The sequence below is a fragment of the Lampris incognitus genome, chromosome 8 (assembly GCF_029633865.1).
Source record: "Lampris incognitus isolate fLamInc1 chromosome 8, fLamInc1.hap2, whole genome shotgun sequence".
Lineage (NCBI taxonomy): Eukaryota > Metazoa > Chordata > Actinopteri > Lampriformes > Lampridae > Lampris > Lampris incognitus.
Genome location: NC_079218.1, coordinates 27999479 through 28013427, shown reverse-complemented (window position 1 = coordinate 28013427; position 13949 = coordinate 27999479). Strand labels below are relative to the sequence as shown.

General features: G+C 40.9%; 1 protein-coding gene across 1 annotated transcript; it reads right to left on the bottom strand.

Annotated features, from left to right (window-relative positions):
- Positions 1 to 2549: 2549 nt before the first annotated feature.
- Positions 2550 to 13462, bottom strand: radx (RPA1 related single stranded DNA binding protein). The gene is made up of 14 exons (XM_056284253.1): positions 12630 to 13462; positions 11826 to 11968; positions 11453 to 11645; positions 9085 to 9193; positions 8802 to 8902; positions 8146 to 8265; positions 7940 to 8035; positions 7685 to 7852; positions 4936 to 5084; positions 4615 to 4829; positions 4267 to 4445; positions 3915 to 4151; positions 3057 to 3239; positions 2550 to 2847 (listed from the first exon to the last, which is right to left on the bottom strand). Exons 1-14 carry the CDS (start codon positions 13222 to 13224, stop codon positions 2717 to 2719), a joined length of 2619 nt encoding a protein of 872 aa, XP_056140228.1. The 5' UTR covers positions 13225 to 13462; the 3' UTR covers positions 2550 to 2716.
- Between the last annotated feature and the right edge of the window lie 487 nt (positions 13463 to 13949).

Below are 13949 nucleotides of genomic sequence, written 5' to 3'. Positions count from 1 at the left end.
AGCCACCTGCATGTCCTCCCTCACCACATCCATAAACCTCCTCTTTGGCCTTCTTCTTTTCCTCTTCCCTGGCAGCTCCATATTCAGCATCCTTCTCCCAATATACCCAGCATCTCTCCTCCACACATGTCCAAGCCATCTCAATCTCGCCTCTCTTGCTTTGTCTCCAAACCATCCAACTTGAGCAGTCCCTCTAATATAATCATTCCTAATCCTGTCCTTCTTCATCACTCCCAATGAAAATCTTAGCATCTTCAACTCTGCCACCTCCAGCTTCGCCTCCTGTCTTTTCATCAGTGCCACTGTCTCCAAACCATATAACATAGCTGGTCTCACAACCATCTTGTAAACCTTCCCTTTGACTTGCAGGTATCCTTCTGTCGCAAATCACTACTGATACTCTTCTCCACCCTACCTGCGCTCTCTTCTTCACCTCTCTTCTGCACTTCCCATTACTTTGGACAGTTGACCCCAAGTATTTAAACTCATACGCCTTCATCACCTCTACTCCCTGCATCCTCACCATTCCAGTCCTCCCTTTCATTCACGCATATGTATTCTGTCTTGCTCCTACTGGCTTTCATTCCCCCCCCCCTTTTCTCCTCAATTGAATCTGGCCAATTACCCCACTCTTCCGAGCCGTCCCGGTCGCTGCGCCACCCCCTCTGCCAATCCGGGGAGGGCTGCAGACTAACCACATCTCCTCCGATACATGTGGCCTCGCTAGCCGCTTCTTTTCACCTGACAGTGAGGAGTTTCATGAAGGAGACGTAGCGTGCGGGACGATCACGCTATTTACCCCCCAGTTCCCCCTCACCCCGAACAGGCGCCCCAACCGATTAGAGGCGCTAATGCAGCGACTAGGACACATACCCACATCCAGCGTCCCAACTGCAGACACGGTCAATTGTGTCTGTAGGGTCACCCGACCAACCCGGAGGTAACACAGGGATTTGAACTAGCAATCCCCGTGTTGGTAGGCAACGGAATAGACTAATTTTTCTTTTTCTTTTACATGGTGATGCTGGTTGCGTGGCTTGGGTCCTGGGCTGTTGCGGTAGCATGTGGACACTGCTTGGCATCCTGCTCATCATATTCTTAATAAATTTTATAATTCCATTATAATTCTGTTATCCTTCTTATTCTTCTACTTGGTGTTTATTGGCGGTTGGCAAACAACGAATTGGTGCATTATCAACACCAACTGGTATGGCGTGTGGATCAGAATGTTTATTAGTTATACTACCCCCCCCAATTCTGTTGTCCTCTTTCTGTAAATTGTGTAAACACAACATCTATTGCACGTTGTCAATCTTGGGAGAGAGAGCCCTCCTCTGTCGCTGTACCTGAGGTTTCTTCCTATTTTTTCTCCCTGTTAAAAGTTTTTTTTAATTTATTTATTTTTTAAGGGAGTTGTTCCTTATCCGATACAGGGGTCTAAGGACAGGATGTTGTGTTGCTGTAAAGCCCCTTGAGGCAAATTTGTAATATGGGATATTGGGCTATACAAATAAAATTGGCTTGACTTGACGACGCTACCCGAATACCCTTTCATTCCTCTCCTCCCCAGTACATACCTCCACCTCTCCTCAACCTGCACCCTACTCTGGTTACAGATCACAATGTCATCCGCAAACATCATAGTCCATGGAGACTCCTGCCTGATCTCATCTGTCAACCTGTCCATCACCACTGCAATAAGAAAGGGCTAAGCGCTGATCCATGGTCACTATGTATTTTGCATGTTCATCTACCATGTACTTATACAGGAGTGTAAAAGTAGCCTTTGTTTACTGTTAGGTTTTTTTTTTTACCTTTCAGAGCTTAGTGCTATTGTAAATTCAGACAGTCTTCCCTAAAAATATAAAAATAGGGTGTCCGGGTAGCGTAGCAGTCTATTCCATTGCCTACCAACACGGGGATTGCCGGTTCGAATCCCCATGTTACCTCCGGCTTGGTCGGGCATCCCTACAGACACAGTTGGCCGTGTCTGCGGGTGGGAAGCCAGATGTGGGTATGTGTCCTGGTCGCTGCACTAGCGCCTCCTCTGGTCGGTCGGGGTGCCTGGTAAGGGGGTAGGAGGAACCGGGGGGAATGGCGTGATCCTCCCATGCGCTACCCAGGTGAAAATCCTCACTGTCAGATGAAAAGAAGCGGGAAGATACCCGTCCTCGTCACTGCTCCATCCCCTCTGCCGATCCAGGGAGGGCTGCAGACTACCACATGCCTTCTCTGATACATGTGGAGTTGCCAGCTGCTTCTTTTCACCTGACAGTGAGGAGTTTCGCCAGGGGGACGTAGCGCATGGGAGGATCACGCTATTCCCCCCAGTTCCCCCTTCCCCCTGAACTGGCGCCCCAACTGGCCAGGAGGCGCTAGTGCAGCGACCAGGACACATACCCACATTCGGCTTCCCACCTGCAGACACGGCCAATTGTGTCTGCAGGGACACCCAACCAAGCCGGAGGTAACACGGGGATTCGAACCGGCGATCCTTATGTTACTAAGCAATGGAATAGACCACTATGCTACCCAGACGCCCAATTACTTTTAAAAAAAATAATAAAACCATGAGCTTTTTTTTTTTAAAGGCTTTAATCCTGAGTTGCTGTCTTTTTTTCATGACAATAATCCTAAACTGAAAATTGTTATGCATGCCATGCTCGAAACACTAGGGGATATTTTCTCGAGTTAAATGCATTCATACTTGCAATACTTAAGTAAAATCTGTCGCTTTGTACACCTTGTTGATCAGAATCTCGATCTGTTCTCCGCCAAGAGGACAAATGTCCAGGATGCATACAATGTGTGTATCTCCCAGCTCCTCAGCAGTCAGGAAGATTTCCTCTGTAAGGCAAACAACACAAAATTAAATGAAATGCCCCTATCATTAGTAATGAACAGTTCCATCTAGCAGGTTGTCACACAAAAACACTATCTATGCCAGTGAATTGGCATACTAGTGTTATGTCTTGAGGCTTCTGCCCACTCAAACAAGTGTCTAATGTTTCCTGAAAGTGTGTGGTAAGCCCACTGTAATGCAGTGTAATGGTTACCTGGGTCAGGAAGGACTGTCTCACTCTGGCTTGCAGGGTCACTGAGGGGACATAGGAAACCTGAGGAAAGGCAGGACAGCATTGTGTTGCCATGGGGCTCCTGAGGAAGACCGGCGGCCCTAGGGTCCCCAAAAGATGCAACAGGAAAGAATGCTGCATCTATAGCCATTTGCTTGTTTATGCCTGTGACAAAAATATTTTAAAATGAGGAGGGTGGCAATTCCTTATAAACCCTGTGATGTTTACAATGGCAACTACAGATGCCATACTACTACTAACATTGACAGCTTTACCTTAATAGCACTTTTCAGAAGTTTTGAATCAGGTTTCATAAAAATCAAATAATTCCAATGTCAACAACATAAAATAAGCAAGACATGAATTTGAACAGGTTAACCTAAAAAAGAGTAATAAAAAAAAATGAAAGCAATTTGCAAAGACATCTTGGATTTCATAATGTGTTGAGAATTGTGTAGGGACCTACTCTTAGTAATCTTTTTAATTAATGACTCAAATGTTTCAACACTGGTTTTGATATGTTTATGCCGCTTGGTTCATTTCCGTGTTTTCATTTTGATCTGTGATCACGTTTTATACAGCTGCATTAAATGAATTTACCCACAGGAGTTGAATTTCATCTAAGTAACGGGTATTTGCACAGAAGAGGCCCAGTAGCTTTATTATAGTGGAAAAACACACCTAAATAAAGACTGAAGATTAACCAAGACTACTTGTAAAAATGCAAAAACATAGAAAACCATTTTTCATAAAGTTATGTATTGTGCTTTTTTCCCCATGTTTCCTTTTCCTCATCTACCAGATACTAAATGCCACATTTAATATAAAATACTATTTTACCTAATATTGTTATTTGGTAGTAACCCGGACAAACGGCAGGTGGGCTGTCATCGGTGGATTGTTCTGGAGTCCACCGGGAAGGGTGAAGGTTACTCCACTGCAGGAGATGGTTCTTTTCATCAAATACAAACTTCCGAGAAAGGCTTTCCTGGTACAGGCCACCTTGACATAAATGTTCAGACACTTCTTGTCGTTGCGTTGGCCAATCAACACTTTCCCAGACCAGCCGATCACACCCTGGTGGAAACATAACATCACTGGCAGTGCTGCTTTAACAAGAGAATAACAAACACACTGATAGCAAAGACAGATTAAAATTTGGTAGTATTATCCAATTTGACATGACACATACCTGAATCAACTTGCAGTTCAGCTATTCTGTCTTGGTTTAAATCTCCCTGTTGCACATCGCCTTCCTCAGCCTGCTCCTCCTCTGATTCAGCAACATTCTCAACTTCCTTGTTTTGTCTAACTCCTCTGTTGTCGTGCCCAGCCTTCCTATAGGTAAAGCTTGAAAAGGTTTCCATGGTTTATCGAGCATCACTACTTACTGAATGTCTGGTACCTTTTTGTTTTCATGGCAGTTTGGATTAGTAATAGTGTTAAATTCATAAGATGATAAAATGCTTGAAACAAAAAATGCATTGAACACAACTCAACACAATCAGTGTTTCATGTCAAGAATAAGTAAATATTTGACAGAATTAGTGAGGAAAATATGTTCTTGGGATACAATATGTTTTTCATCATCTCAACAACTTGCTTTTTTTCAGGTGACCTTCTCCGTTTCCTTTGCAAGGTCTTCACAGCAGAGGGCGGTGTTTCTCTGGTAGTGGCATTATCTGTTGACTCAACTGTTCGATTGTTTGAGCCTGGCAGAGCTTCTTCTGATGTACCAGCAGAAACAGCTTGCGCCTGTTCGGGACAAGCTGTTTCATGTTACAACTCTAATGCTCACAGCGACTGAAAAGATGTTTCGAAATTCTCTTAAACTGTTCTGTTGAAACACTGATGGCTGTACCTCTTCCTTTTCTGATTCTGCCTCCTTTGGGCATTTTAAGTATTGCACTGCCACAATCTGTCCTTGGATTGCAAGTCTTTTATGCTCCCTATACTGTAGAGATTGTATCTCCTTCTTCAAATCATCAAAAGCAACCAGAGGGATCCGAGCTGAAATATGAAGCACATACAATTTTCAATCACACATCGGGGTAAAGGTTTTTATAGCAGGTAAAGGACAATGTACAAGATATACAAATAAGACAAAGACCTCTAAACATAAACAAGTTTTTGAAAATGAGTCTGAAAGTGTTTTAAAAGGCACTGAATTGCTGATGATCCGGCTCATCATATTCTTCATAAATTTTATAATTCTGTTATCCTCTTTCAATGTTGTATTCTGTAAATATAAATACAACAATCCATTGCACATCTGTCCATCTTGGGAGAGAGATCCTTCCTCTGTTGCTTTCCCTGAGGTTTCTCCCTATTTTTTCTCCCTGTTAAAGGTTTTTTTTTTTTTAGGAAGTTGTTCCTTATCCGATGCGAGGGTCTAAGGACAGGATGTTGTGTTGCTGTAAAGCCCCTTGAGGCAAATTTGCAATTTGTGATATTGGGCTATACAAATAAAATTGACTTGACTTGAATTAGTTTGCCTGATCTCTACAGATCATTTCCAAGCCCAGAGACAATGAGTTAAAAAAAAAAACCCTGATCAGTTACAGTGCCTTGCAAAAGTATTCAACCCCCTTGACAGTCATCACTAATTTGTGGATTATAAGATACTCACACATCTGTTCATGAACAATATTATTTTTGTGAACCTATAAGCTCTAACAGCATGTTCCCAAAGCCAAAATAAGTTACGTTTCGCTGACTTTTTATTAATAAATTAAAAACTAAAATATAGTGCTTGCATAAGTATTCAATCCCTTGTGCTCTGAAAGCTCCAAGTTTGCACAGATGACAAATTATTCCTAAAACAAACTCAGGTTAACACAATTGGACATAATTGGTGTGCACCTGTAAGAAATTAAAGTGACGATCTTGTTTATGGGTATAAAAAGCAGTCTGTGTAAAGTTCATTAGCCGGGCGTGAACTCCATCAGAAAACGAAGACAAAGGAGCATAATACTGAAGTAAGAAACAAAGTGAGTAAAATGCAGAAGGCAGGAAAGAGACACAAAACAATATCCTGGTGTTTGGATGTCCCACAGAACACTGTTGGATCCATTGTCAGAAAGTAGAAGCTGTATCACACCACCCAGACGCTTTGTAGGGCAGGCCGTCCCTCAAAGCTAAGTATCCGAGCAAGATGCGGGCTGGTGAGGAAAGTCACAGATGATCCTGCAATCACTCTGAAGGTCAGTGGCTGAAACTGGAGTAAATGTTCATGAGTCAACCATATCACAGGCTCTCCATGAATATGGCCTGTATGGGAGGATGGCAAGAAAGAAGCCATTGCTCAAAACTATGCATATAAACGCATGCTTGGAGTTTGCCATCAAGCATGAAAGAAATGTTATGATCCCAGGGTCATGGGGATGCTGAAGCTTATCCCAACAGTCATGGGCCGCAGGCGGGGAGACACCCTGGACAGGCTGCCAGGCTACACAGGGCGAACGCACACACACACACACACACACAGGGACAATTTAGTACGGCCGTCTTACAGCCAAATGTAGAGACGGTGATACAGAAGATAAAGGCAAATGTACAAGATATACTTGAGATGGTTCTCAATCCGACAGCTGCACTACACGACGCATGCTTAGTCAGGTGACAATATATGGCCAGTCTGACAAGAGGATCCACACAGTAAAATTTGCATCAAATATCTTTAAATCTTTCAGCAGATGCTAGGCGTCACAATTCATTAGAAGAAGTATCACCTTGTTGCCATGCCTGAACCTGCAAAGTCAGCACCCAAGAAGGGCTCCAAGAAAGCCGTGACCAAGGCCACCGGCAAGGGAGGGAAGAAGCGCAGAAAGTCCAGGAGGGAGAATTACGCCATCTACGTGTACAAGGTTCTGAAGCAGGTCCACTCAGTCACCGGCATCTCCTCCAAGGCCATGGGCATCATGAACTAATATTATAGTATAATATAATATTATATATACATATAAGATTATATACTATATAAGATTATATATATTTGGTATATTTATACCAAAGGACTTTGCTAAGTAAACATAAGCAACATGTAATGTAAACCTAAGTCAAACTATTTTAAGACGGGTGTCCGGATAGCATAGCGGTCTATTCCATTGCCTACCAACATGGGGTTTGCTGGTTCGAATCCCCATGTTACCTCCAGCTTGGTCGGGCATCCCTACAGACATAATTGGCCGTGTCTGCGGGTGGGAAGCCGGATGAGAGTATGTGTCCTGGTCGCTGCACTAGCGCCTCCTCTGGTCGGTCGGGGCAGCTGGCAACTCCACGTGTATCTGAGGAGGCATGTGGTAGTCTGCAGCCCTTCCTGGCTCGGCAGAGGGGGTTGTGCAGCGACTGGAATGGCTTGGAAGAGTGGGGTAATTGGATGGGTACAATTGGGGGAGAAGAAGGGGAAAAACCCCAAAACTATTTTAACGGTTAATACTTTGTTGCGGTTAAATCTAGAAAAATAGCTCAAATAAAGACTTTTTTCTCATTAACATGTTTTCTGCTATGATAGGCAGATAAAAAGAAGTGGGGGTCTCACAAAACACATTTCAATAAATGCTTTGGTATGATAACTTGTATACTATTCCTAGGAAGGTATTTTGGATTACCCGAGTCATCTGCCACTGGCTGGGCAAAAATCCGCGGGCCGTGGGGGTAGCAATAATGGCCACCAACAACAGACTTCTGAAGTACAACGCTGTCCTTCTGAGTCTTAGTCCACTGAATGAAGCTCTTCACTTTGGGATCAGAAATGTACGGCTGACCTTTGTGATACCCTGTTGTAAAGATATGACAATTATACCAACCCATACCTCATACATGCAATTGTCTGATTATGTTTTTAATATTACAGTCTTACTTACCTGTAATAAATAAGCCTGTTTCACAACTGCTTGTGAGATAGGGAGAGCAGCCTTCCTCTTGACATACCCTCATTTGAGTGCAAACCAAGTAGGTCACTATAGGTAATGATGAGTGTACTAGTTTACTTTGCTGGTAAGACTTACTTTTGTATACTATTTAGTCTTAAAATAAGTGTGGCAGCTGGCTTATAAATGTGATTACTTACTTGGGCATATATTATTGAAAATCTCTGGTTGAGAAGAGGAAAAAATCTCCAAGATAAAAGGATGGCTTGATGTGCCATCTACTGCATGGACCCAACGATAACTCCAGTACATCTCAGGACCTAAAACAAAGGAAACATGCCAAGTAATTAGTTAACATGCTACGTACCACTTGGCACAAAAGAAAAGAAAATGGATAAAAATAATCCCAAATACAAATGGACGGCAAATGAGTTCAATCACTTTTTTCCATCAGTTCAAAACTGAATATCAAATTTTAAAACAGTGGAATTACATATGGACATAGGGGTTTCATATTATTCCTGAGCCATTAAAAAAAAAAAAAAAAACAAGCCAGTGATTTGAGAAATTACCACTTTATACCGCCACCCTTCGATTTTGTTTTTGCAGTGGGGAGTGATGTTGAACAAAGGGTTGAACTGCTAGAAAGGACTTTAATGCAATTTTGACAACAAAAAAAAGAAAACTAACAAAAAACTTAAATCTCTGCGTGATTTCCATTAATATTGAAAACAGATTTTTACAGAATCTCAGAAAAAAAAAAGTTCAAACAAAAACATATGCATGGAAAAGGTTGAGGACTCAATTGGCCAAGCTTCTGACCTTAAAACGGGACAGAAATATTAACATTTCTCACCCTTGTTTCTTTGACTCTTAACTCTCTGAACACGACCAACAAACGTTACCAAACCAATGACATCACATGCTACGTTGTTAGGCAAATTCTCCAACTCAGACCTATAAGAAAGAGATATAGAGCAAAATACATTTTGTATAATTACTTTTATTTACAAAATCAACATTTACATAAACAATGAGTGATATGAATGTAATACCTACATAAATACTGAGTAGTAATGATATGATGAAGAGAAATAGAGAGGAAATGTTGGCTAGCGTAGTCCAGCATTACATATTACCGGGTGAGGAATTGGTAGGCAACCTCAGGCAATCCCCATTGAGAAGACACATTCTTTGGTGAGATCACAGTGAGCACTGAAGCTGGATTCCGAGGATTCAGGCAGATCTCTGCAAGAAGTATGTACTACAATTTAGAAATAATCAATTGTATGTTAATTAAAGCTACAATACTGAAGATTTGCATGCAAATAAATTTCCTTTTTAATTTCTTCTTTTACTGGCGCATTAAAGACAATAGTTACATGAATACCCAAATCATGAATGCTTTTGCAATTGCTGGATGCAATGGTTTTGGTCGTGTGATGCTTTCCGGGAAAATGATACAGCACACATAGTTTTACACCTACACCATAAAGAAGGATACACGTTGTGGTGAGTTTGAAGAAGAACCAGAGTTGTTGTGGCTAACAAGCATATTTGGCAGACCAAGCTAGTAGAAGATCTTTATCAACAGATACTACAAAATCAATAACCGTGTTTTATTTGTTAGGTGGTAGGGAAGGTTGCCGACACAATAGCATTGGTGACTGTCATTTTGAATTGATCTCTGGGCTCTGAAGGGCTAAAACACCACTGTAATTAACACATATTACAATATGTGTCAGTAAGTAAACAAAGTTGGCAGTCTTGGAACTTCAAGAGAATGTGTGTTTTGTGTAGTGCTGAAACAATTAGGCAATCGAGAGAAACTTAACTGATCATTTTGGTTACCAAACATCTGTTAGTTAGAGCTTCACAAATGCTTAGATGTGTCTGGCTTTCTTCACTTCACGTCATTATGAGATGAATAGTTATGGGATTTTAATTTGTCAATGGTCAGACTATGTAAAGAGTTTAAAATCACTTGGGATCCCTGGGAACTTGTGAAGGACATTTATCATTATTTTGACATTTCATGGACTAAAGGATTAATTGAAGGAACCCTCTAGTTTCAAGCATTGGTGGTATAGGGCATTGTGGCCGAATAAAACTGTAATTCTTTGTATCCAAAATTTAAGATCAATATTTGAAGATGCATAAACAATTTAGTCTACATCTGTTTGGCATTAGACAAACATAACAAAAGATTGAATTTTCATTTATACACAGATGCCTGCTCGCACACAGATTAATATAAACACAATATCTCAGTAGGCATCTCTTAAAGTGACCCTGAGCCCAACTATATTCTCTGCTAAGCCACCTCAAGTGAATCCTTACCCAAGTTGGTGAGGGAGGTATGGCACAGGTTCAAAGATGCTAGAGTGTTTCCAGGGGCTGTCATTTCCTTCAAATCATTGTTATCAATTAATAATAGCTACAATTTACAAAGATATAAATCAGGTTATTTGTAAAGAAACCTGATTCAAAGAACTCAGAATTTATCATACCATGGTTTGCCACATATTTTCAATCAAACTTAAGACGTAATAAATTTGACGTTGGGGTGTTTTTTTGGGCATCACCGTAACCAGCAATTAAACAAATAGATTTTGTTTTTCTATTATATAATTACTGAGGGAACAACTGATATATGATATTAATGTTTTATTAATATATCTAGATTTACAGATGCAGTTTAGTGATGCCAATCTCATGCATATTTAGGCAGGAATTTTGCATGTACGGGGGAATTTCTTATTAGTTCATCATGAACATTTTTTGTAAACCACATGAAATCTGCTTTTTAATCCAAACTATCATCTAATGTAAAGAGTGGAATGGGCTCTTTTAATATAAATGAGTACAAACTAGCTACTTGATAAATATTTTGTATGTAACATGTGAGGGTTGCATTTCACTTTCTAGTTTTATTTGTGAAATCTAAACATTTTGTCTAGCAACATAAATTACAAGAAAAAAAAACTTTACAATACAGGCACCTAAGGGAAAGACAGCTTTGGTTTACTTAGGCTCAACATTTCACCTTTTTGATTGGTTCATGGAAGGTCCATACTCATTTTAGATAATATTTGTCAAAAGATCCCATATAACTGCTACATTTGAAAATAATTTTGTCACATATAGAATTATAGGTAAACTTTTGTTTACAAACTTCAATTACAGCCACAACATGTCCATCAGAACTGATTTCGCAAGAGTGGGCCTTGTCCAAAACATTTGTTAGACAGCTGCAATAGAAGTCTTAATTCTCAATGAAAAACTAGCATAGCTTAAATAGCACAGCATTTTAACACTACTAAAACTGAACTAAGACTAAAAAAGTTTATTCAATTAAATTTCAGGCCTTTCAAGGCCTTGAGTTTAAATACTTAATATAATTACAATCAAAGACATTTAAAAGTGTTTTTCAGGATCTGCTGAGTGCCCTGTTACAAACTGAATAAGGTTGTTGGTGTTGCAGACATGACCAGTAATGACATATACCTATTGAGTCGAAGTTCTTCATTTGGTGATGGTCCATTTGTGGCCGTGACCTATTTGAATAACTCTGTTTGAGGGTATAGTTTTGGAGGTAAAGCACCGTTCCCACATTCAGCCTCTGGTACCACTCTGGACAAAGTTCATTCCAAAGCACAAGGGACATTGTGCCACTCTGGTCAGCAACTTCAAAGTATGCCTGTAACATACAGGAAGGAGTATAATGTGAATACTTTATTCTCTGCTCCCGCATAATTAACAAACATTAGCAATTGCAATAGAATACATTGGAATGATTGAACAAACTTCCCAGATTTTGCTGGTATCTGCCAAATGAAATAGAGATTGAAATTCAACCTCTTGGTAGCCTAAAACTCACCTGGAAGGGGTACTCGATCTTCATTCCACATTTCCCATAATACCGTAATCTGGATTTGTGTAATATTCGAACTAGAAGAGGAAATGGTTTCCATTTGTTCTTGAATGATGTCTCCAGGTCGCAAAGAAGGGTAATCGTAGACACTGTTGAAGGAAACCCTTCCTTACATGTGACACGTAATCAGGATTGTCCCTGTTATTTTTTGGTTATTTTTTTGCCAAATCAAGCAAAATGCAAATCTCAAGATCTATGTCATTTAAAATAAACCTAAGATCTATTTAGTATAAGGTTTACAAAAGAACTCCAATAAGGCCTGAAATTACATAGTGAAAAAACACTGATTAAACTTACTTTGACAGATAATGCTATATTAAATTTCTATTGCATGATGATAAACATTGCAGTCTAAACCTATTTCCTTGTTACAGGGCCATAAAGTCATGCTTGTGGAACAATTACAACAATCCCATACCCCTCAAAATTGATACAGAAAAGCAGCTTTTCTATTCAAATAAGTGAGCCTCCCCACTTGCTCCTGCATGGCTCTCTATCATGCCATTTGTAGCTGCTATTGGATTGCAGCTGCAGATAACAGGATAAAGCCAGTGGAGTTGACTAACTGCAGTGGAGATGGTTAATTTAAACTCATTTTACAGAACCCTTGTGTCCCTATTGCTGCTTTCTGGTTTGCAGGTAATATGCCCTGAATCTGATTAACATACAATGTAAGAAATAGCAAAAGCTTATCTTAAAAAAATACCTGCAAAATGAACACAAGGAATATCAATATTATCAGTATCTCACCATCCAGCACCACGTCAGATGTAGGGGCATGCTTAATCCATACAATCCCTTCAGGGTCGACGTTATTCCAGAGAGACAGGTAGTGTTTGCGGCTAACTTGGAGGGGCACATCACTTCGCAATGCCATATCCTCGATGCCATGCATCGTTATAATTGGCAGTGAACTCACATCGTTTACAGCGCGCAGAATATCCGAACTTTTAGAGCCACATTTGATCTTGTCCAGACAGATATATCCATAGCCCAGTCTCTTCTCGTTATAAACAAAGGAGCAGGCAGTGACGCTGATATCAACGCCCGTTGTAAGGATGTTTCTGTGTATCAGATGGTTCAAGCTGTGATCCAGGTGGCATTTTGTTTGCCAAACACCATCGGTAATAGTCAGGTCGTAGCTGTAGCTATCGAGCTGCTGCTGCTGCTGCTGGTGTTCGGTGGTTTGCTCCGACAGGTGTCTCTGAAGTGTAACGACAGCAGCAGGAAGCCCTTCTTCAATCTGTAATTTGTGAGATTTGGTGGAAAATAATCGCTCCAGTGTAGTACGCAAGAGAGAAACCTGGGAAACGTCAGTCAACGAACGCGAAGATGCATAATCCATGATAGGGCGGAAGTGAAACAGTTGGCGATCTAACTTTATGCTAACAGTAACGGAGCTAATGTTTCTAACAATTGTTGTTGTTGTCGTTAGTTTGAACTAACTCTAAGGCTAGCTTTCCCAACGACTTCAGCCTTTTTACTCAGCATGGTAGTATTGGCCGATATGTCCCGTTAACGCAAGATAGATATGACTAAATTAGCAGTTTTCCCTGCAAGTTCACGATATAAGAATCAGCGTGTTGTGGTAGAATTTACACCGACAGGTACTGTTAGATTGCGTCCCAGCTCGCGATACCACGCACGCACGCACGCACGCACACACACACACACACACACACGACTAACAGGAAAACTCACCGTAATTTTAAACGCTTTCCCTACATGAAAATTATTGCAACATCAGCAAAGAGTCAGTTGTAGAGGAGCTCAAGCAGGAGTCGTGACAACTCTCTCTTTCGGCTACACAACGTGCACCATTTATTCCTTCACTATTACAACAACCAAAAACCCGCGCAGCGGAAGTGTATCACTGTAAACTCGAACCGAGAAAACAGCAGCTGTTAACCAACGTTCCTACTAGCTCAATAGGGGAATTATGTATCCCCATAACCACTACACACGTCCCCCCAGAATTCGCCTTAATACGAAAAGTCAGTGTGGCGAGGGGGGCGGATCTCTCTGCCCCAACGGCTTCGCTGAACAGGAGCTGGGAGCTGGTTAACCGCA